The sequence below is a fragment of the Chiloscyllium plagiosum genome, chromosome 32 (genome assembly GCF_004010195.1).
Source record: "Chiloscyllium plagiosum isolate BGI_BamShark_2017 chromosome 32, ASM401019v2, whole genome shotgun sequence".
In the NCBI taxonomy this organism is placed as follows: domain Eukaryota; kingdom Metazoa; phylum Chordata; class Chondrichthyes; order Orectolobiformes; family Hemiscylliidae; genus Chiloscyllium; species Chiloscyllium plagiosum.
This window is the reverse complement of record NC_057741.1, coordinates 42,804,151-42,830,031: the sequence shown is the minus strand read 5'-3', so window position 1 is coordinate 42,830,031 and position 25,881 is coordinate 42,804,151. Positions and strand designations below refer to the sequence as shown.

Below are 25,881 nucleotides of genomic sequence, written 5' to 3'. Positions count from 1 at the left end.
TATGACAGGCTACTCAATTCAAACGACATTTCCAGAAAATTGCTGAGGTCTCAACATTCTATTGTTAAATAATCCATCATTCAAAAGATGAGCGGGGATGAAAGCCATAACTAAATCTGTAATATCCAGAAATGCCAAGTGAAAAAGAAAACTTTTAGTCCCTTGCATTCACTTTTATCTCTAGAGCTGGCTCATATATTGGAAGTGGCAAAATACAGACTAACTACATTATCACCGCTCAAAACCACATCAAATTTTTAATGTATGTTTTTCTTGGGTACAGTAATTAAGGTCATGTGCAATTTTGTTCTTTTTGATTTAAACATATGTAGAGAGATTTCTGGTGCAAATCTTAGCAAATGTTAAGATTCTCCAGTCCCAGCATTCACTAATTAGAAATTAGAGTAAATTATACAAAGTATACAGTAACTATTTACTACAAAAGCTTCAAGTGCAGATCATGTGCAAAAAGTATTGATTTTCCAAACTCAAATTTGTTAAAATAATAATTTCTTTAGATTGAAGAAGTTTCTACATCACAAGCGAATATGACCAGATAGTGCTTTAGTAAAAATATTACATCAAAAGAATATGATGAAAAGGAATTCAAGGCAGAAATGGAAAACTTGTGTGCACATTGACTCCTCAGTAGATCACCAGCTGGGCAATGAGTTCCTTGGTATCTTGTATGCTTGTTGGTATTTGTGATCCATCTTCAGCAACGTGGGTTCCAATGAGGAAAAGCTTCCTTTTATCACCTAACTTTTCAAGGGAAAGCTGCTCATGGATTTCTGAAATAGTGCAGGCTCCTTTAATATCCTATAAAGACACAATAACATCTAATCTTACAGACAAGTAATTATCCCCTTTAACATTTTATTACAGATTCTTGAATTCTTTGGTAATTTCCAGAAACGGAGACACAAAACAGATAAAAATGTTAAACCAGAGTGGTGAAATTAAGAGCAAACATGTTGAATAACAGATGACCAAGTCTCAAAGTATGTAGCAGCAATTCATATAATGTTACAGTCAGATGTATAGCATGGAAACAGGCCCTTCGATCCAACTCATCCATGCCAACCAGATATCCTAAATAAATCTAGTCCTATTGCCAGCATTTGGCCCAAATCCCTCTAAACCGTTCCTATTCATATGCCCATCCAGATGTCTTTTAAACATTGTAATTGTACAAGCCTCCACTACTTCCTCAGGCACCAGGAGGAAAAGGTGTGAAAAAGTTAAATCTCTTATAAATCTTTCCCCTCTCAACTTAAACCTATGCCCCCAAGTTTTGGACTTCCCCACCCCAGAGAAAATGCCTAGTCTAATTACCCTATCCACACCCCTCATGATTTTATAAACCTCTACAAAGTCATCCTCAGCCTGTCACTCCAGAATAAACATTCCCAGGCTGTGGTGCTGGCTCGAAGGGCCAAATGGCCTACTCCTACATCTATTGTCTATTCAGTCTCTCCCTATAGCTCAAACCATCCAACCCTAGACTTGAAGTGAAATAGCAGAGGCAGTAGCTGTGCAAACTCACTGCTGGTTCAGTGTAGGTTTCTTTCTCAGTTTGAATCACTTCCCATGTGGTCACTGCCACTGACTTTGTCTGCTTTCTTTCTTTTTTTAAAGTGCCCATTATTTTGATTTTCAGCCCCCCAAGGTTCCAAAACAAATCAATAGCTTATAACACAGTAACTACTGCTCCCAGAATTTGAGGAAATCAACTCTGACACTGAAAAAAATCTCAAAAAAGAAACTGCTCTTACAGCCACATTTTTTCCTGTCCTCTATCTTGAATTATCCAGAAACTTTCTCTTATCCATATTTTTCCACTATTTGGTGCAAAGTAGATTAATCAAATTGATAATTTTCCTGTTCATTAACAAAATTTCCAAAATCATGTTGACAAACTCTGATCAAGCCATTTCCTTTACAATTCACCTGAGTATGCATGCCATCAAGGTCCACTGATCTTACCAGAGTTCCACTTTATTCAGCATTATTTCTCAGTTAATTACTCTCACAGCTTCTGATCTACTCATTCATATCGACCTTTACATTTCTTTGTAAAGTTTTAAGCAAACACACTTTTAGTACGTCACTCCTTCATCCTCTTTAAAAAAAGTTTTTTTTAATTGGTCCTACCCAAGCTTTCTTACAAAGGGAAATTTTGGCAATCATTAAAGTTGTAGATTTACTAGAATAATACTTGAATGTAAAGGTTTATGTTTGAGAGGAGATACTAAATAAGCCATGGAATTTGAAAGGTTAGAAGTTCATTTGATTAACAGTTTCAAGAAATTAAGGAGAATACAGCATATATCGGGAGAAACCATTTAGAACAATAAAACAATATTTCTAAGAATAAAATGTTGTGAATTCAACCAAGGATTTGGCTATTTTGGATCTGGTAATGGTGTAATTAGACAGGTTCAATAAAAGGAGGAGCAAATTACTGCAGATACTGGAATCTGTACTAAAAACAACAAATGCTGGAGATCACAGTGGGTCAGACAGTATCCATGGAGACAAGGAAAACTTCAGCTCTGATGAAGTGTCATACAGACTCGAAATGTTAGCTTGCTCTCTCTCCATGGATGTTGTCTGACCCACTGTGATCTCCAGCATTTGTGTTTTTTTCAGTACAGGTTCTATAAATGATCTCAGAGTAGAAGGTAGCCCTAGGAAACAGTGGCCATAACTTCAAATTTAGCATTCAGTTGGGGAGGAAAGAACTTGGGTCAGAAAACACTATTAATCTTAAGGGTAATTACATAAGGATGAGGGCAGAGTTGGCTTGAGTGGACTGGGAAAGGTGTTTAGCAAAAAAAATTTAGGACAATGGCAAATGATTAAGAAGATGGTTTATGACTCACTGCAAAGATATATTTCAGGTAGGAATGAGGATTCTATGTATTGGATAAACCAACCACGGTTAACCAATGGAATTAAAAGGATCGTTTCAAATTATAGAGTTGTGGAGATACACAGAACAGAAACAGACCTTCCGGTCCAATCTGTTCTGTGAACAATTATTCTAAATGAATCTGGTCACATTTGGCCCATATCTCTCAAAACCCTTCCTATTCATATACCCATCTAGATGCATTTTAAATGTTGCAATTGTACCAGTCTCCACCAGCTCTTCTGGCAACTCATTCCATACATAGAGTCATAGAGATGTACAGCATGGAAACAAGCCCTTCGGTCTAACTCGCCCATGCCGACCAGATATCCTAAACTAATCTAGTCCCATTTGCCAGCACTTGGCCCATATCCCTCCAAACCCTTCCTATTCACATACCCATCCAGATGCCTTTTAAATGTTGCAATTGTACCAGCCTCCACCACTTCCTCTGGCAGCTCATTCCATACACACACCACTCTCCGCGTGAAAAAGTTGCCCCTTCGGTCCCTTTTATATTTTTCCTCTTCTCACCCTAAACCTCTGCCCGCTATTCTGGACGCCCACACTCCAGGGAATTGTGTATTTATCCTATCCATGTTCCTCTTGATTTTATAAACCTCTAAGGTCATCCCTTAGCCTCCGACACTCCAGGAAAAATAGCCCCAACCTATTCAACCTCTTCCTACACCTCAAGTCCTCGAATCCTGGCAACATCCTTGTAAATCTTTTCTGAATCCTTTCAAGTTTCACAACATCCTTCTGGTAGGAAGGAGACCTGAACTGCTTGCAATATTCCAACAGTGGCCTAACCAACGTCCTGTACAGCGCAACATGACCTCCCAACTCCTGTACTCAATACTCTGACCAATAAAGGAAAGCATACCAAGCGCTTTCTTTCTATCCTATCTACCTGCGACTCTGTTTTCAAGGAGCTATGAATCTGCACTCTAAGGTCTCTTTGTTCAGCAGCACTCCCTAGGACCTTACCATTAAGTGTATAAGATCTGACTTGATTTGCTTTTCCAAAATGAAGCACCTCACGTTTATGTAAATTAAACTCCATCTACCACTCCTCAGCCCATTGGCCCATCTGATCAAGATCCCATTGTACTCTGATGTAACCTTCTTCGCTGTCCACTACACCTCCAATTTTGGGGTCTCCTGTAATACCTTCTACATTCACATCCAAATCATTTATATAAATGACGAAAAGTAGTGGACTCAGCACTGATCCTTGTGGCAGTCCACTGGTTACAAGCCTCCAGTCTGAAAAGCAACCCTCCACTACAACCCTGTCTTCTACCTTGAAGTCAGTTCTGTATCCAAAATGTCTGGTTTTCCCTGTATTCCATGAGATCTAACCTTGCTAACCAGTCTCCCATGGGGAATCTTGTCGAGCGCCTTACCTGTAATCCATATAGATCACGTCTTCTGCTTTGCCCTCATCAATCCTTTTTGGTTACTTCTTCAAAAGAAAATTCAATCAAGTTTGAGAGACATAATTTCCCATGCACAAAGCCTTGCTGACTATCCCTAATCTGTCCTGTCCCTCAGGATTCCCTCCAACAACTTGCGCATCACCAACATCAGGCTTACCGGTCTACAGTTATGTGACTTTACCTTACCACCTTTCTTAAATAGAGGTAGCACGTTAGCCAACCTCCAGTCTTCCAGCACCTCACCAATGTGAGGACGATACAAATATCTCAGCAAGGTGCCCTGCAACCACTTCTCTAGCTTCACAGACCTGATCAGGTCCTCGGGACATCTCCACCTTTATACATTTCAAGATATCCAGCACCATCACCTCTGTAATATGGACATTTTCCAAGCTATCACTATCTATTTCCCTACATTCTATATCTTCCATGTCCTTCTCCACAGTGAACACTGATGCAAAATACTTGTTTAGTATCTCCCCCATCTCCTTTGACTCCACACATAGGTTGTCTTGCTGATCTTTGAGGGGCCCTATTCTCTGAGGAGAAAGTGAGGACTGCAGATGCTGGAGATCAGAGCTGAAAATGTGTTGCTGGAAAAGCGCAGCAGGTCAAACAGCATCCAAGGAACAGGAGAATCGACGTTTCGGGCATAAGCCTGAAGAAGGGCTTATGCCCGAAACATGCTCCTGTTCCTTGGATGCTGCCTGACCTGCTGCGCTTTTCCAGGGGCCCTATTCTCTCCCTAGTTACCCTTTTGTCCTTAATGTATTTGAAAAAACCCTTTGGATTCTTCTTAATCCTATTTGCCAAAGCTATGTCCCCTTTTGCCCTCCTGATTCCCACTTAAAGTATACTTTATACTCCAAGGATTCACTCAACCTCTCTTGTCTATACCAGACATATTCTTCCTTCTTTTTCTTTACCAAATGCAGCACCCTCTGCATGAAAGATTTGTCCCTTTGGTTTCTTTTAATTCTTTCCTCTCTCACCTTAAACCTATGACCTTAAGTTTTGGATTCCTCTACCCTGGGGAAAAGATCTTCACTATTCACCTTATTCATGGTGAATAAACACAGTATTCCAAAAGTGGCCTAACCAATGTCCTATACAGCCGCAACATGACCTCTCAACTCCTATATCAATGCACTGACCAATTAAGACAAGCATACCAAACACCTCCTTCACTACCCTTTCTCCCTGCAACTCCACTTTCAAGTGACTATGAACCCGCACCCCAAAGTCCTTTTGTTTGGCAACACTTTCCAGGACCTTACCATTAAGTGCCTAAATCATGCCCTGATTTGCCTTTCAAAAACTAAATCTAAATTTAATTTATATTTAGTTTAACTTATTTAAATTAAACACCATCTGCCACACCGCAGTCCATTTGCCCATCTGATTACAGTCCTGTTGTACTCTGACATAACCTTCTTCACTCTCCACCACACCGCCAATTTTGGTGTCATCTGCAAACTTACTAACCATACCTCCAATATTCACATCCAAATAATTTACATAAACGACAAGAAGTAGACCAGCATCAGTCCTTGCGGCACAGGCCTCCAGTCCATAGAGCAACGCTCCACCATCACTCTTAGTTTTGAGCCATTTTTGTATCCAACTGGCTAGCTCTCTCTCTATATTCCATGTGATCTAATTTTGCTAACCAGTCTACCATACGGAACCTTGTCAATCGCCTTACTGAAGTCCATACAGACAACATCCACTGCTCCACTTCCAACAATCATCTTCGGCATTTCTTCAAAACATTCAGTAGAAAGGAAAACATACAACGTGGCAACGCTTAGTGAATTTCTACATGAATATGTAAACCAGAGTACTGGGAGAGTTTAAAACCAACAAAAGATCGCCAATAATAAAATGGAAACAAACAATAAATGAGAGCAATTAGCAAGTAGCATAAAAACAGACAGTAAGCACTTCTATTCATATTTATATATCTAAAGAAAAGTCAAAGTGAATATAGGTCGCTTCGACAACAAGGCTGGAGAAAGAATTGAGAATAAAGAAATGGGCAGAGTTGAAAACTAATAGCATTCCAAAAATACTAATTAATCAAAAGCAAAAATGGTGACAGCAGCTTGAGAGATGGGGAGAAATTAAACAATAATTATCACTACAGAAAAAAAGTACTCCTTTGATCTAAAAATGATTTAAAAAGTGGTAACTATAGACCAGTTATTTAACATCTTCACTGGGAAAATGTAAGAATACATTATATAGGATGTAACAGTAGAAAATTTATAAAGACATAATATTAAGCAGAGTGAGCATGGTTTCACAAAGGAGAGCCAGTGGATGTGATACATTTAGATTTCCAAAACGTGTCAATAAGTTACTGCACATAAGGCTACTTAAGAGCCCACGGTGTTGGAAGCAATATTTTAACATGGATAGAGGAATGGCAACAAGAAGAGCAGCCAAGTATTATTTAAAATGGAGAAAGCTGTAGCACTGGAGGATTTGGGGGCCCCACATGCTTAAGTCACAAAAAGGTAGGGAATACGGAAGGTTGTAGGTGAGATGGATCTGCTGCCATTGTCTTTCTATTTGGTAGTGGTCATGAGTTGTCTAAGGAGCCTTAGTGAATTTCTGCAGTGCATCTTGTGGATGGTAGGAATATAGGGACAGAAATAGGCCATTCAGCGCTCGAGCCTGTACACCACTCAATGAGATCATGGATAATGTTTGGCCCCTTTTGTTTTTAAAATACTTTTGCTTAACTTTCGCAGATTTAAAATTAACAACTGATCCTGTATCAACTGCCATTTGTGGAAGAAAATTCCAAACATCTACCCCACTTTGTGCATAGAAGAGCTATCTGATATCTCTGAAGAACAATCTGGCTCTAATTTTTAGACAAGGTCCACTGGTCAAAGAATAACTGTGGAAATGGTTTATCTTTATGTACCCTGTCTTTTTCTATTCGTAACTTGAAGACTTCGACCAGATCACCTTATTTTTCCGAATTCTACAGAAAACCAAGGCTAATTTGTAAAATCTCAATCCTTAATTTAACCCCTCAAGTCCCGGTATTATTCTTGTAAACCTATGATGTACTCCTTCCAAGGCGAACATGTCCATCCTAAGGTGTGGTAGCCAGATCTGCTCGCAATACTCCAAGTGAGGCCTAACCAGGGTTTTTGTACAACTGTAGTATAACTTCTGCATTCTTATAATCCAGTATAAAGGCCAGTATTCCATTAGCCTTCTTGACCTGGTATTTTGAAGATCTTTGTACCTGAATCCCTAAGTCTCCTTGGTATGCTAATGTATTTAACTTCACACCATCTAGAAAGTATCCTGATCTATCATTTTTGGTCCAAAATGGATAACCTCACACTTGCTGACATTGAATACCATCTGCCACAGTTTAGCCCATTCACCTAGTCTATTAATATGCTTGTCATTTTATGCTATCATTCATGCAGTCTACAATTCTGCCTAACTTTGTCTCATCAATTCTGGGTATATTACTTTTTATGCCGTCATCCAAAGTTGTTAATAAATGTCGTGAATAATTGAGGCCTTAACACAGATCCTTGTGGGACACCACTAGTCACTGCCTGTCAATTTGAGTACCTACCCATTATCCCAACTTTCTGTCACCTGCCTCTCAGTTAATTTCCCAGCCATGTCAATAATTTGCCCCCTATTTCATGGACTTCTACCTTAGTTAACAGTCCCCTCAGTGGGACTTTATCAAATGCCTTCTGGAAGTTCTATAAACAACATGCACAGACATTACTTTGTCCACTAACTCAGTCACCTCTCCAAAAGATTCAATGAGATTTTTTAGGCATAACCTATCTTTCTGTCATGAAATCATGCTGGCTCTCCCTGATTAACTTTTTTTTTGAGATGCTCAGTTACACGCGAGCAACTTCCTCACCACAGATGCTATGCTAACTGCTCTGTAATTCTCCCATTTTCTTCTTTCAGCCATCTTAAAAACTGAAGTGGCATGTGCAACTTACCAATTCAGAGGGACAACTTCTGAACCTAGTGAACTTTGAAAGATTATAATTAGGACACCTACAATGTGTTCCCCTTCTTTGAATACCCTTCCATGGAAACCGTCAGTCTTGAGGATTTATCATTCATTCATTTATATTAGTTTCATTTAGTCCCTGTTCCTGATCTACTATCCATTTCCTCATGACTTCTTTCAAGCTATCCTTATTTCCTACTGCAAACACCGAGGCAAAGTTCATCAAATTCATCATGCAAACGTGGGTGGGAGTTGCTTATATTAGTGGTGGTGGTGTTAGGCATTGTATAAATCAAAAATTTAAGAGTAATGTGTAACATGGGTAATAAAGTAATAGTGGAGGACTTCAATATACATACATATTGGTCAACGTGCTGTCTAAGCTAAGGACAGTTGTGGGAAGTTGTATGTGGAGTTCGAGGAGATAGGAGAGGCACTAAATGAATTGCTAACACTGAAAAAAAATAACATTGTTGAGGAGAATACTGAGATACGGGCTATTAGACTAGATGGGATTGAGGTTCATAATGAAGTGGTGTTAGCAATTCTGGAATGTGTGAAAATGGATAAGTCCCCTGGGCCTTATGGGATGGGATTTATCCTCAGATTTTCTGGGAAACTAGGGAGGAGATTGCAGAGCCTTTGGCTTTGATCTTTATGTCGTCATTGTCTGCAGGAATAGTGCCAGAAGACTGGAGGATAACAAATGTTGTCCCCTTGTTCAAGAAGGGGAGTAGAGACAAGGTAATTATACACCAGTAAGTCTTACTTTAGTTATGGGTAAAGTGTTGGAAAGGGTTATAAGTTGTAGGATTTATAATCATCTAGAAAGAAATAATTTGATTAGGGATTTGTGAAGGGTAGGTCATGCCTCACAAACCTTATCGAGTTCTTTGAGAAGGTGACCAAACCAGTGGATGACGGTAAAGCGATTGATGTGGTATATATATAGATTTCAGTAAAGCGTTTGATAAGGTTCCACATGATAGCCTATTGCAGAAAGTGCAGAGGCATGGAATTAAGAGCGATATAGCAGTTTGGATCAGAAATTGGCTAGCTGAAAGAAGATGGTGTGTGGTGATTGATGGGAAATGTTTATCCTGGAGTTCAGTTATTAGTGGTGTACAAGGATTTGTTTTGGGGCCACTGCTGTTTGTTATTTTAATAAAATGACCTGGATGAGGGCGTAGAAGGATGAGTTAGTAAAATTGCGGGTGACACTAAAATTGGTGGAGTTGTAGACAATGTAACCTGTAACATCTTTAGGCAAAGGGACATAGATAAGCTGTAGAGCTGGGCTGAGAGGTGACAAATGGAGTTTAATGCAGAAAAGTGTGAGGTGATTCACTTTGAAAGGAGTAACAGAAATACGGAGTACTGGGCTAATTGTAAGATTCTTGGTAGTGTAGACGAGCAGAGAGATCTGTGTCCATGCACAAAGATCCATGCAAGTTGTCAACCAGGTTGATAGAGTTGTTAAGAGGGCATATAGTGTGTTAGCTTTTATTGGTAGAGGGATTTGAGTTTCAGAGCCACAAAGTCATGTTGTAGCTGTACAAAATTCTGGTGTGGCCGCACTTGCAGTATTGTGTGCAGTTCTGGTTGCTGCATTATTGGATGCATGTGGAAGCTTTGGAAAGGGTGCAGAGGAGATTTACCAAGATGTTGTCTGGTATGGAGGGAAGGTCTTATGAGGAAAGGCTGAGGGACTGGAGAGTATTTTCGTTAGAGAGAAGGCGGCTGAGAGGTGACTTAATAGAGACATACATGATGGTTGGATGATTATACATGGTGGATTGTGAGAACCTTTTTTCTCATATGATGATGGCTAGCATGAGGGGACATAACTTTAAATTGAGGGGTGACAGATATAGGACAAATGTCTGGGATACGTTCTTTACTCAGAGAGTAGTAAGGGTGTGGAACGCCCTGCCTGCGACGGTACTACATTTGCCAACTTTAAGGGCATTGAAATGGTCATTGGCTAAACATATGGATGATAATGGAATATTGTAGGTTGGATGAGTTTCAGATTGGTTTCACAGGCCAGTGCAACATCAAGAGCCGAAGGGCCTATACTGCACTGTAATGTCCTATGTTAAGCTGTATAGCAGCACACAGGTGCTTCTGCTCCAAGGTTCCATGCATGGCAGTCAGCATCAGAGGCCCTCGCAACTGCTAAGAAACGTGGAGTGAACACCGATACTGGTACACCTAATCAGCACAAATGCTATGAAGGATGAATTCCTTGAATATGTTCCAGAGGATTTCTGGAACAGAACACCGAAGAACCAACAAAGGATCAGGCTTAGTATTTTGCAGTTCAGATGACTAATGCTGCTGTTAAAGAGCTCTTAAGTAAGGGAATAGTGCTCTTAAAATGATAGAATTTTAAAATGATAGAAGTTTGAAATGATAGAAGCTTGAAATGATAGAAGCTTGAAATGATAGAAGCTTGAAATGATAGAAGCTTGAAAGTGCTTAAAACTAAAGTATGAAGCAAACTGTGAAGGCTAGGACAAATTACCTATGGTAGATTATGAAAATTGTTATGATCCAACTGATTGTCACACAGAGCAAGTCAGATTCCAAAGCAAAACTGAGCCTGATAGATCATAAGTTTTATTTTTACAATTTGGTTATCATGGTCTGCCACTGATCATGTTCACATGAGGCTGCCTCATGATAAAAGATCAAGATGTATTACATCAAAGAAGAAATCTACACATAAAGCGATTGGAAAATATCATAAATAGCAACATGAAAATTTAATTTAATTTTCTAACAATATTTTCTGCAGACACTCAACCCCAGTGGAGTATTACTCCTCCCTTCACTCTTTACTTTCTTCACTGATGAGGTTGTACATATTTTTTTCATTACAAACTTCCTGTACATTCATCAGATGGAATGACTTACATCTCTTTCAACTAGTAAGGGCTTACAGGGTTATGGAGAATGGACGGGCAGGAAGTGGAGTTGAGGCTGAGATGAGATCAGCTATGACTCTATCAAATGGCAGGGCAGACTCAAGGGGCTGAATTCAGGATTCCTGATGAAGGGCTTTTGCCCGAAATGTCGAATTTCCTGCACTTGGGACGCTGCCTGACCTGCTGTGCTTTTCTAGCACCACTCTAATCTAGACTCTGATCTCCAGCATCTGCAGTCCTCACTTTTGCCTCGAGGGGCTGAATTGCCTACTCTTGCTCGGAGTTCCTCTGTTCTCCCAGAAACACAAAAATACATGTTAACCCACTAATTTTATGCCCTGAACCTTCAAAGTAACTCAGGTTCTTTTCCAGCTCTTCTCTTTTGACAGCTTAAAAGAAATTAAATTACAAAATAGGAGAAGTGAACCATTCAGCCCCTCAAGCCTGCTGTCATTCGATAAGATCATGGTTGATTGATTTGCATTTTCAACTACTCCTGATAACTTAAGGTTCTTGTTTGGCAGGAGAATCAATCTACATTTATCTTAAAAATATTTAATGACCCCACTTTCACCACCTTCTGAGGAAGAAAGTTCCACAGTCTCACAACTCAAAGAAACAAAATTCTTTTCTCCTGTGGTTTTAAAAGAGACCCCAATTCTCCTAGTTCTGGACTTGCCCACAAAAGGAAACATTCTTCCCACATCCACTTTGTCAAGACCATTTAGGATTTTATGCATATCAATCATTATTCCTCTTATAGAAACATAAGAGATAGGAGCAGGAGGGGGAAATTTGGTCCTTCGAACTTGCTTATTCATTCATCGCAATCATGACCAATTGTTCAATTCAATAGCCTAATCTTGCTTTCTCCCCATAATCTTTGATCACATTTGCCCCAAGTGTATATCTAACACACACAAATACATTCAATGCTGTGGCATCAACACCTTCCTGTGGTAATGAATTCCACATACCCACCATTCTTTGGGTGAAGAAACGTCTACTCATTTCCATTGTAAATGGTCCTTCCTAAATCCTCAGACTGTGACCCCGAGTTCTGAGTGCACCTTTCCTGCATCTACCCTGCAGTAGTCCAGTTAGAATTTTATAAGTCTCTATGAGATCACTTCTCTGAATTCCAGTGAAAACAATCCTAATCTAGTCAATCGCTTCTCATACATCAGTCTGGTCATCCCCGGAAACAGCCTCATAAAAACCTTTGCTGTACTCCATCGAGCATCCTTCCTCAGAAAAGGAGACCGAAACTGCACACAATATTCTAGATGTGGCCTCACTAAGGTCCCGTATAACTGCAACAATACATCTCTGCTCCTGTGCTCGCAACCTCTTGCAATGAAGGCCAACATAATATCTGCCTTCTTGACTGCCTGGTGGACCTGCATGCTTACCTTTCGCGAGAGGTGCACAAGGGCAGCCATTCATGTGCCTGCTCACACTCACTTCTCCCAATTTGCAGCCATTCAGGTGGTAATCTGCCTTCTTGTTTTTGCTTCCAAAGAGAATAACCATGCTGGACGTAAGTTTACTCACTGAGCTGGAAGATTTGTTTTTAGACGTTTCATCATCATACTAGGTAATATCATCAGTGAGCCTCTGGTGAAACACTGGTATTATGGCCCGCTTTTAATTTGTGTGTTTAGGTTTCCTTAATGATGTCATTTCCTGTGTTGGTTATGTCATTTCCTTTTCTGGAAAGATCAAAGAACAGGAAATAAATGATATCACAAACACAAGGAAGTCTAAACACAAATAGAAAGCGGGCATAACACCAGTTCTTCATTGGAGGCACATTGATGTTACCTAGAATGAATCACCTGAAAACTAACCTTCCAGGTCTGCGAGCAAACTTACATCCAGAACCTCAACCTGAGCTACAAATCTTCTCCAAACTCTGAATAACCTCACATTTATCCAAATTATACCACTGACGTGAGCACTCACCCATCTGTCCAGATCATGCTGAAGCATCTCTGGATCCTCATCATTGTTCACTCTCCCACCCAACTTGGTATCATCTGCAAACTTTGAGATGTTACATTTAGTTCCCTCATCCAAATCATTAATATATATTGTGAATAGCTGGGGTCCTAGCACCAATCCTGTGGCACCCCACTAGTTACTGCCTATCAATGTGAAAAGGATCTATTAATTCCTACTCTTTGTTTCCTCTCTGCCAACCAGTTTTCTATCAATACACTTCCCCTAATTCCATGAGCTTTAATCTGCATAATAATCTCTTATGTGGAACTATGACAACAAACTGTAGTAGCAAGTCCAATCTATTGAAATTATTTTCACAAGACTATCCAGTCACCATTCAAGATATCAATTCAGCAAACCTTCTCTGAACTGCCTCCAATATGTCTAATATGACTATTTCTTCACAAGGTCAAGCCTTGAATTTAGTTACAGGTGGATTCTTGGTCCCACAATGAATCAAGACATTATGGAGAGCAGATATAAAAGTGTAATTTCTCTCTTCAAGAGAGGAAATAGGGAAATCCCTGGCAATTACAGACCAGTCAGTCTCACGTCTGTCGTCTGCAAGGTGTTAGAAAGGATTCGGAGGGATAGGATTTATGACCATCTGGAAGAGCATGGCTTGATTAAATGCAGTCAGCACGGCTTTGTGAGGGGCAGGTCATGCCTCACAAATCTTACTGAGTTCTTTGAGGATGTTACTAGACAAGTTGATGAGGGTTGAGCAGTGGATGTGGTGTATATGGACTTCAGCAAGGCATTTGATAAGTTTCCCCATGGTAGGCTCGTTCAGAAGGTCAGGAGGAATGGGAGACAGGGAAATTTAGCTGTCTGGATTCGGAATTGGCTGGTCGACAGAAGACAGCGGTGGTAGTGGAAGGAAAGTATTCTACCTGGAAGTCAGTGGTGAGTGTTGTTCCACAGGGCTCTGTTCTTGGGCCTCTACTCTTTCTAATTTTTATTAATGACTTGGATGGGGAGATTGAAGGATGGGTCAGCAGGTTTGCAGATGACACAAAGGTTGGAGGTGTCGTTGACAGTATAGAGGGCTATTGTAGGCTGCAGCGGGATATTGACAGGATGCAGAGATGAGCTGAGAGGTGGCAGATGGAGTTCAACCTGGATAAATGCAAGTGATGCATTTTGGAAGGTCGAACTTGAAAGTGGAGTACAGGATTAAAGACAGGATTCTTGGCAGTGTGGAGGAACAATGGGATCTTGGTGTGCAGCTACATAGACCCCTTAAAATTGCCACCCAAGTGGACAGGGTTGTTAAGAAAGCATATGGTGTTTTGGCTTTCATTAACAGGGGGACTGAGTTTAAGAGTCGTGAGATCTTGTTGCAGCTCTATAAAACTTTGGTTAGACCGCACTTGGAATACTGTGTCCAGTTCTGGTCGCACTATTATAGGAAAGATGTGGATGCTTTGGAGGGGGTTCAGAGGAGCTTTACCAGGATGCTGCCTGGAATGGAGGGCTTATCTTACAAAGAGGGGTTGACTAAGCTCAGACATTTTTCATTGGAAAAAAGGAGGAAGAGAGGGGACCTAATTGAGGTGTACAAGATAATGAGAGGCATATATTGAGTTGATAGCCAGAGACTTTTTCCCAGGGCAGAAATTGTTAACACGAGGGGTCATTGTTTTAAGCTGTTTGGCAGAAAGTATAGAGGGGATGTCAGAGGCGGGTTCTTTACACAGAGAGTTGTGGGAGCATGGAATGCGTTGCTAGCAGCAGTTGTGGAAGCAAGGTCATTGGGGACATTTAAGAGACTGCTGGACATGCATATGGTCACAGAAATTTGAGGGTTCGTACATCAGGTTTACCTTACATGAGGATCAATGGTCGGCACATCATCGTGGGCTGAAGGGCCTGTTCTGTGCTGTACTGTTCTATGTTCTATATGTTCTATGGAATTGAAACCTGAGATCAGCCATGATTGTGTAAAATGATGAAGTCGGCTCAAGAGACCATACAGCATACTCCTATTCTTAATTTTTCTATTTTGCAAACTTTAAGCCATAACTCTGGAAAGTGTGCACCTAGTTACGTCTTTACATATTCAACAACTGCACCTGAGTAGATAAGGTATCATTGCACAGTAAATGCAGAAACATCTTCTCAGAAGATGAGGACATCAAATTTTCTGATCAATTGCAAATATTTCTAAGTGCTACAATTTGATGTACCATTAACAATTATTCCTTCCCAAACGTATAGATCAAGAAATTTCCATTAAGATATATCTATACATGGTTATTATCCTTAAAAGGGTGGGTCATCAGGCAAAGGGCTTGCACGTGATCTAAAGGCTGTAATTTAGAAATAAATGCAGTGGAAAACATAATTATCAAGTGTCGTCTATACAAAATACTGGTGAAAATGTTCATGTTTACTTTTTTTTGTTGTGAACAATAAAAAAGACACAAGCTTTGAACAAAGGGTCAGTTAGACTCGAAACGTCAACTCTTTTCTCTCCTTACAGATGCTGTCAGACCTGCTGAGACTTTCCAGCATTTTCTCTTTTGGTTTCAGATTCCAGTATCCGCAGTAATTTGCTTTTAAAAAGACACATACCTGTTTGTTGGCTAAAACAACAACAGGAAGTGTTGCATATCCTTGGACCAGTTGGTGAAGTTCTTTCTTAGCAAGTGGCATCTGATTACGATCTGCTGAATCTACTACGTAAACCAAAGCCTGTGATCCAGGTAGATAAGATGGCCAACATTTACGCAGAGATTTATTACCGCCAACTTTAAGAGAAAAAAAAGGTAATGAAGCAGATTGGAGTGCATTGAAGAACAAGCCTGTTATAATAATATTTAATTCTTTTGAAAACTAGTAATCTAAAGCCCCAAAGATCATTTGGACCAGTCTGTCACCGGATTGGCTCTTCATCAAATTCTCTTCCACTTTTCTAATTTCCTCTTAAGTTTTAATGTTTTTTTAAAAATTATCTACACTCCCTTAAAGAGCACTTTGATTCAATTACTGTCTATGGCCATAAATTTCATGTTCATTCTACAAAAAATATTACTCTAACCTCTTTCTTTATCCTTTTGCTCATGATCTTTAATCTCATCCTGTCTTGTTCACTGGCCAGCAGTAATAGATTTTCTCTATTTATATTATTTAAAACCTTCAAAACTAAACAGATATCTCTTCCACTCATTTGCATTAATGTAAAGAACCCAGTTTCTCTAAAACAAATGAGAATGCGGGAAACTTTCAGCAAGTCTGGCTGCATTTTTGAAGAAATCAAATTAACGTTTTGATTCAAACAGCAACTGATTTTCTCTCCACACCTGCTGCCAGACTTGTAATTTCTTGCACTTTGTTTTCACTATAGCTTTTCAAACTCAATTATTGAAGTCTGTGAATTTCTTTGCATTCACAACACGACTTTTACATCCCATGATTGAAAAATATTCAAAATTAGACAACTTTCTAAGTGTCCTAAATAATTCTTTGCACAGTTTTAACATTATCAGGTTTGACCCTACCTGTATCATCTAAAATCCTTCGTTTGCTTACAGATTTATTGACTTTTCCCCTCTCCACCAAAAAGTGAATTCTGAATTATACTGATCAAACAAATTCAAATTAGTCAAAAATAAAACTGGTATGATATTATTGAAAAAAAAATATTTTGTTGAAGCTTGAGTTGGCATTCTTGCGAAATGTCCTGATCTTGCATTCACCAGGTCATTTCACAAGAATGGAGAAAGTGAGGACAGCAGATGGAGAATCCTAGTCGAAAAGTGTGGCACTGGAAAATCATAGCAGGTCAGGCAGCATCTGAGGAGCAGGAGTGTTGACATTTCGGGCATAAGCCTTTCATCAGGAAGGGACTGAGATAAATAGGAGGGAGGGTTTGGCGGGGGGGAGGGGGAAGGTAACTGGGAAGGCAATTGGCGGATGCAGGGGGGTAATTGTGATAGGTTGGTGGGGAGGGTGCAGTGGATAAGTGGGAAGGAAGATGGACAGGTAGTCAGGTCAAGAGGGTGGTGCCAAATTGGAGGGTTGAATCTGGAATGATGTGCAGAGTGGGGAGATTTGGAAACAAGGTGAAGTCGATGTTGATGTCATGTGGTTGAAGGGTCCCAAGGTGGAGATGAGGTGCTCTTCCTCCGGTGGCAGGTAGATTGGATTTGGCAGTGGAGACGGTCCAGGACTTGCATGCCCTTGGGGGAGTGGGAGGGGAAGTTGAATTGGTCAGCCACAGGGTGGTGGGGTTGTCCTAGTTGGTGTCCTGTCTCTCTGATGCTGAGGAGACCACATCGAGAGCAATGGACAGAGTAGATGAGGTGGATGGATGTGCAAGAAAATCTCTGCCAGATGTGAAAAGATCCTTTGCGACCTTGGACAGAGGTGAGGGGAGAGGTGTGGGCACAGGTTTTACACATCATGCGACTGCAAGGGAAGATGCCAGGAGAGGAGGGTGGGTTGTTGGGGAGGTGCGTGGGCCTAACAAGAAAGGTATAGAGGGAATGTTCTCTGCGGATCGCAGATATGGGGTAGGGAGGGAAATATACCTTTGGTGGTGGAGTCTGATTGTAGGTGGCTGTGTGTGTGTGTGCACATGTATGCGTGTGAGTGTGAGTGTGAGTGTGAGTGAGAGTGTGAGTGTGAGTGTGAGTGTGAGAGTGTGTGTGTGTATATATGGGGGGTGTTCTATCCTTGTTGCGGTTGGATGGATGGGGATGGGGTTCAAGGGCGAAGGGGCTGGAATTAGAGGAGATGTGCTGGAGGGCATTATGGGAGGGGATATTGTGGTCCTTGAAATTTCTCAAGAGTACCAACTCAAGGGATATTCCTTGAATCTGTATTCTTACAAGTTGTCATGACAATAAGATCCAACAAACATTTTTTTCCAGCAATATTCAAGTTCCACACTTTCAAGTGCATAGTTTATGATTGACTTTCACTACTCTCAAATGATTACCACCATTCCCTGTGGCCGTGTTCACAGTTAGCTAATACAAAGCAAACTCAGCTTCAGATTTAGGTAGTCTGCAATGGAGTAAGCACAGAACTGCTATTATAGGTCATGATAAAGCAAACTCTAGTTATTACTAGATAGCTTTTATTTAAATACTCATTCATGTAATATTATTTCAGAGGCTGCTATCAATGGAAACACAGCAATGGGTAGTCTGCACTATTCTAAACATAGCATGCAGCATTTCTAGCACAGCTTCAAACGAGTGTAAAACATTAGAGCTACAACTAAATGAAGAAGTTCCAAGATTATCCATTCTAACTGAATAGGCATATCGGCCAGCTCAGCATGGAAGTTTGGGACATTTTTACAATGAGTAACTCATGCAATTTTGTTGTTACAACAAAGTCTTGGATGCGATAAAAGATCCTGGGGTTGGGGAGTAGGCCTACCTTAAAGACTTGTCTTCTGTCCAGGAATCCACATGGACAAGACAGTTAGAGGTCATGAATAATGGTTTAGCTTCATTTCAATGTCTGGGGCAGGTCAAGCTGTATACATCCCTCCTCCAAGCATAGGCCTGGAAATTCTGGACAATGTTTAGGGGAATCTGGAACCTGAGTCCCCAGTCTTTTTCTCCTGAATTTTGTACCCATGTAACTGTCCTCCTTTTTACTAACTAGGGGCAGAACTGTAGAAGATTTATGAATAAGAACTAATATGGCATAACCACATATGAAGACCTTCAAAATGGAATAACATCTGTGTCATCATCCTTTCCACTCTCAGAGGTTAACTGACTAACATTTTGACTTACCTTCTAAAAATTCTATCTCAGCATCTTCAGTCTGAACACACACACTGTTGAACATCACGGTAGGCCCATCACTCCTCTTGACTGTATTGGTAGACAGGCTGTGCAGAATACTTGTCTTTCCTGCACCATCAAGACCAACGACAAGAACTTGCTTTATGCTTTCCTCATCCTTTAAAACCAAGTTTAATAATTAGGACAAACATGGTCTGTTGCAATGTATTCAAGAAATGGTAAACCAACATAGAGGAATGTTCTATACATATTAGAAGAACAAGATGAATGCATTAGAAAAAATCCACTGCAGTCTGTATCGAGGTCAGATTGAACATTTGTCTAGGTGGACAACCAACTATAGACTGATGTTAAGGTTAACATTCTATTCAAAAGCTTTAGCAAACAAGTATGAACGCTAATAAAGTCACATGGAATTAAACACTCAAAACAGAATTCAATATGCGGGTAAATGGACTGACCTGGATGGCCAGAATCATAACTTAAACTGTTCTCATGTTCCACTGCAGAGTAAATGGTCACACCGTCCTTGGCCTGACCAAATAGTGGAAGGTTGTCCAGATTTTCCATTAAAGATTAAAATTCTGATCAGTTACCAGGTTGTTAATGTTAGTAATGTTTTTATGATTGCAAGGTCAAACTCTCTACTGCTCTTCAGAGGCTTTGCTACCCTCCCATAAACCTTGAACAATTTCTATAAAATCTTTCCTTCTCAATGATAACAGAATTTACACACTTAATGTTAAGGTCCTCAGGAGTGTTGCTGAACAATGAAACCTTGAAGTGCAGGTTCATGGCTCCTTGGAATCGCAGGTAGATAGGATAGTGATGATGATGTTTGGTATGCTTTCCTTTATTGGTCAGAGTCTTGAGTACAGGAGTTGGGAGGTCATGTTGCGGCTGTATCGGACATTGGGGAGGCCACTGTTGGAATACTGCATGCAATTCTAGTCTCCTTGTCGGAAAGATGTTGTGAAACTTGAAAGGGTTCAGAAAAGATGTACAAGGATGTTGAAGGGTTGGAGGATTTGAGCTCTAGGGAGAGGTTGAATAGGCTGAGGCTGTTTTCCCTGGAGCGTGGAAGGCTGAGGGGTGACCTTATAGAGGTTTACAAAATCATGAGGGGCATGGACAGGATAAATAGACAAAAGCTTTTCCCTGGGTTGGGGGAGTCCAGAACTATAGGACATAGGTTTAGGGTGGAAGGGAAAAGATATAAAAGAGACCATACAGTGTCTTCGGGTAAGACAAAGGGTGGAGGGGTTTGCTTTTCAATTAACTTGTGGTGCATGGACATTGCAACCCTGGGCAGCCATTGCTCCCCAAGCTTTGAATGCCTCACAATCAAATGCCACCCCTTCTATCTACCACAGGAATTTCCCGCTGCTACACTAACTGCTGAGTACATAACATGATGAGCAAAAGGTTGAGGAAGCTCTGGATGTGCTGTACTCCACCACTAACACCCTGGAGACGGAACACCCCGAGGCCCTGTTTATTCTAACTGGCAACTTCAATCAAGCCAATCTAAGGAAGGTGTTGACCAAGTACCACCAGAACATTACTTGCCCCACCCAGGGTCCAAACATTTTAGACCACTGCTACACCACTGTGAAAAATGCCTACCGGTCCATCCCCTGCCCTAATTTCAGGAACTCTGACCACAATGCCATGTTTCTTCTCCTGGCTTACAAGCAAAAGCTCAAACAGGAGACCCCCTCGTGGGTACAGGTCCAGTGCTGGTTGGAGGAGGCAGAGGATCGACTCCGGTGCTGTCTGGAATCGGCTGAGTGGGCCGTGTTCAAACAGGCCACAGGTACCTTGGGCGAGTACACCACCACCATCACAGCCTTCATCAGCAAGTGTGTGGAGGACTGCATACCGAGGAAGGCAATCTGGGTGTTCCCCAACAAGAAACCCTGGATGAAACAGGACATACAGAACCTGCTAAAAACCAGATTGGAGGTCTACAGATCAGGAGACCCACTCAAATATAAGAAATTCAAGTATGACCTTTGCAGACTCATTAAGACAGCCAAGGTCCAATATCGATCCAAACGTGAGACCCAGACAGACATCCGGCGACTATGGCAAGGAGTCAATGACATCATAGGTTCTAAAAAGAGAGAGTGCAAGATTGCAGTCTATGACACATCCCTTCCAGATCATTTCAACGCCATCTATGCTCGCTTTGAGCAGAATTTCAGGGGAGAGGTAATACCTATTTTGACAAGTCCTGACGGACCTATCCCAACAGTCACTGCACCAGAGGTCAGATCAGTTTTCCTTCCAAGCAAAGTGATGGGACCAGATGGAGTACCAGGCCGTGCACTCAGAGCATGTGCAGATCAACTGGCAAAGGTCTTCTCGGACATCTTCAACCTCTCCCTGCAGCAGGCCACTGTTCTGCCTGTTTCAAGAGGGCCATCAAGCCTGTGACTAAGAAGGCTCATGCAGCATGTCCCAATGACTACTGCTCAGTGGCCCTAACTTCGGTGGTCATGAAGTGCTTTGAAAGGCTGGCATTAATCAACTCCAGCCTCCTCCACTACTCTCAACCCACTCCAATTTGCCTATCGGATCAACAGATCCACGTCAGATGCCATATCACTTGCCCTTCACTCCTCCCTAGACCATCTTGACACCAAGAACAGCTACGTAAGAATCCTACTCATTGACTACAGTTCAGCCTTCAACACTATTATCCCCTCGAGACTGACTACTAAACTCAATGATCTCAGATTAAGCCCCATTCTCTGCAACTGGATCCTCAGTTCCCTGACCCACAAGCCACAATCAGTGAAGATTGGGGACAACATTTCATCCTCACTAACACTCAACACTGAGCACCCCAGAGGTGGTACTCAGCCCCCTACTAACTCGCTATATATACCCATGACTGCATCACCAACTACCAGACTAATGCCATTTACAAGTTTGCTGATGACAGCACCATAAATCGGTGGAATCTCAGATGGCAATGAAACAGACTATAGACGGGAGGTGAAAGACCTGGAAAAATGGTGCACTGAGAACAACCTAGTTCTCAATGCCAGCAAAACCAAGGAACTCATTATTGACTTTCAGCGGGATGTCATCAACAACAAGCTTTCTTGGACTCTTCACGTGGATGCACTGGTTATAAAAGGCCTAACAACATCTCTTTTTTCTCAGGCAGCTGAGAAAATTTGGCATGACGGTGAATACCCTTGCCAACTTTTATAGGTTTCCCCCATCGAGAGCATTCTGTCTGGATGTATCACTACCTAGTATGGCAACTGTCCCATTCAATATCGGAGAAGGTTACAGAGAGTGGCAAACTCGGCCTGGACAATCACAAAGGCCAACCTCCCATCTATAGTGGGAATCCATCTACCAGGCCCGCTGTCAAGGAAAGGCCACCAGTATTCTCGAAGATCCATCCCACCCTGGCAATGTTTTTCTACAACCTCTACTGTCGGGGAGAAGATACAGAAGCCTGAACACACGCACCAGCTGGTTTCAAGACGGTTTCTACTCTACTGTTGGAATACTGAATGGACTCTCAAACTCTTAGCATTTGCCTGTACCTGTGTTTTTGTTTTGCTGCTGTTTACTTATTATTTACTTATCTATGCTATTTAACTATGTGATCTGCCTGTTGCTCGCAAGTCAAAGCTTTTCACTGTATCTCGGTACACATGACAATAAATTCAATTCAAATTCAAATGTACCTACTAGAGAAGGTGCAAAACTTGATCTACTCTTGGAAAATAAAGCAGGACAGGTGACGGAGGTGTCGTGGGGAGCACTTTGGGGCCAATGACCATAATTCTATTAGTTTTAAAATAGTGATGGAACAGAATAGACTGGATCTAAAAGTTGAAGTTCTAAATTGGAGGAAGGCCAATTTTGACAGTGTTTGGCAAGTATTTTTAAAAGCTGATTGGGGGCAGATGTTCGCAGGTAAGGGACAGCTGGAAAATGGGAAGTATTCAAAAAATGAGATAATGAGAGTCCAGACTCAGTATGTTCCTGTTAGAGTGAAGGGAAAAGCTGGCAAGTGTAGGGAATGCTGGATAACTAGAGAAATTAAGGTTTTGGTTAAGAAAAAAAAAGGAGGCATATGCCAGATATAGACAACAGAGATCGAGTGAATCCTTAGAGTATAAAGGCAGTAGGAGTATACTTAAGAGGGAAGTCAGGAGGGCAAAAAGAGGACATGAAATAGCTTTGGCAAAGAGGATTAAGGAGAATTCAAAGGGATTTTATAAATACAATAAGGACAAAAGCGTAACTAGGGAGAAAATAGGGCTCCTCAAAGATCAGAGTTGAGAGCGTGGTGCTGGAAAAGCACAACAGGTCAGGCAGCATCTGAGGAACAGGAGAATCAATGTTTCAGGCAAAAGCCCTTCATCAGGAATTAAAGATCAGCAAGGCAGCCTATGTGTGGAGCCACAGGAGATGGGGGAGATGTTAAACGCATCAGTGCTTACTGTGGAGAAGGACATGGAAGATACAGAATGTGGAGAAAATTGATGGTGACATCTTGAAAAATGTCCAGAATTTGGAGGTGGTGGTGCTGGATGTCTTGAAATGCATAAAAGTGGGTAAATCCCTAGGACATAATCTGGTGTACCCTAGAACTCTGTGGGAAGCTGGGGAAGTGATTGCTGGACGCCTTGCTGAGATATTTGTATCATCAATAGTCACAGGGCGAGGTGCCGGAAGATTGGAGGTTGGCGAACATAGTGCCACTGTTAAAGAAAGGTGGTAAGGAAAAGCCAGGGAACTATAGACCGGTAAGCCTGATATCGGTGGTGGACAGGATGTACATGTATTTGGAAAGGCAAGGACTGATTAGGGATAGTCAGCATGGCTTTGTACGTGGGAAATCATGCCTCATGAACTTGACTCAGTTTTCTGAACAAGTAACAAAGAGGAATGATGAGGGCAGTGTGGTAGAAGTGATCTACATGGACTTCAGTAACGTGCTTGACAAGGCTCCTCATGGGAGACTGGTTAGCAAGGTTAGATGTCTTGAAATACAAGGAGAGCTACCCATTTGGATACAGAACTGGCTCGAAGTTAGAAGAAAGAGGGTGGTGATGGAGCGTTGCTTTTCAGACTGGAGGCCTGTGACCAGTGGTGTGCCGCAAAGGTGGGTCTACTGCTTTTCATCATTTATATAATGAATTTGGATGTGAGCATAAGAGGTATAGTTAGTAAGTTTGCAGGTGACACCAAAATTGGAGGGGCAGTGGACAGCTAAAGTTACCTCAGAGTATAATGGGATCTTGATCAGATGGACCCAATTAGCTGAGGAGTGGCAGATGGAGTTTAATTTAGATAAATGTGAGATACTGCATTTTGGAAGAGCAAATCAAAGCAGGACTTATACACTTAATGGTAAGGTCCTGGGGAGTGTTGCTGAACAAAGAGACCTTGGAGTGCAGGTTCATGGTTCCTTGAAAGTGGAGTCGCAGGTGATGAAAGCATTTGATATGCTTTTCTTTATTGGTCAGAGCACTGAGTATAGGAGTTCAGAGGCCATATTGCAGCTGTACAGGACATTGGTTAGGCCACTTTTGGAATATTGCATGCAATTCTGGTCTCCTTCATATCGGAGGGATGTTGTGAAATTTGAAAGGATTCAGAGATTTACAAGGATGTTGCCACGGTTGGAGGATTTGAGCTATCGGGAGAGGCTGAATAGGCTGGGGCTGTTTTCCCTGGAGCATTGGAGGTGGAGGGTGACCTTACAGAAGTTTATAAAATCATGAGAGGCATGGATAGGATAAATAGACAGGATCCTTTCCCTGGGGTGGGGGAGTCCAGAAATAGAGGGCATAGGTTTAGGGTTAGAGGGGAAAGATAAAAAAGGGACCTAAAGGGCAACTTTTTCACACAGAAGTTGGTGCACGTATGGAATGAGCTGTCAGAGGAAGTGGTGGAGGCTGGTACAATTACAGCATTTAAAAGGCATCTGGATGGGTACATGATTAGGAAAGGTTTAGAGGGATATGGGCCAAGTGCTCTCAAACGGGACTGGATAAGGCTAGGATATCTGGTCGGCATGGATGAGTTGGACTGAATGGTCTGTTTCCATGCTCTACATCTCTATGACTCTATATACTAGCATTGGAGGCAATCCAAAGAAGCTTCATTCGGTTGATACTGAGATGGCCTATGAAGAGAGGTTCAGCCCGTACTCATTGGAGTTTAGAAGAGTGAGAGGCAACTTTATTGAAACCTTTATTGGGAACTTGACAGGTTAGATGCAAAGAGGTTGTTTCCCCTTGTGGAACAGTCTTGGAGCAGAATCTCAGAATTAGGGATGCCCATTTAGGTAGAGATGAGGAGGCAATTTTTCTCGGAGGGTAGTGGATCTATGGAATTCTTTATCGTAAAGGAATGTAGCGATTGGGTCATGATGTGTACTCAAGGCTGAGAGACAGATTTTAATTAGTAAGGGAACAAAGAATTATGGGAAAGGCAAAGTAGAATTGAGGATGATCCGATCAGCCATAATCTCACTGAATGGTGGAGCAGATTTGATGGACTGAAAAGCCAGTTTCTGCGTCTACATCGAATGGTCTTATAGAGTCATAGAGATGTACAGCATGGAAACAGACACTTCAGTCCAACCCGTCCATGCCGACCAGATATCCCAACCCAATCTAGTCCCACCTGCCAGCACCCGGACCATATCCCTCCAAACCCTTCCTATTCATATACCCATCCAAATGCCTCTTAAATGTTGCAATTGTACTTCCTCTGACAGTTCATTCCATACACGTACCACCCTCTGTGTGAAAACGTTGCC

General features: G+C 41.4%; 1 protein-coding gene across 1 annotated transcript in view; it reads right to left on the bottom strand.

Moving 5' to 3' along the window:
* Positions 1-231: 231 nt before the first annotated feature.
* Positions 232-25,881, bottom strand: part of arl9 (ADP-ribosylation factor-like 9) — a 46,428-nt gene continuing 20,778 nt past the window's right edge. Inside the window, exons 2-4 of the mRNA XM_043674552.1 lie at positions 19,065-19,233; positions 15,883-16,058; positions 232-819 (exon numbers count right to left, since the gene is read on the bottom strand). Coding sequence (XP_043530487.1) covers positions 646-819; positions 15,883-16,058; positions 19,065-19,233 — 519 coding nt within the window. The 3' untranslated portion in view covers positions 232-645. The remainder of the gene's footprint in view (positions 820-15,882; positions 16,059-19,064; positions 19,234-25,881) is intronic.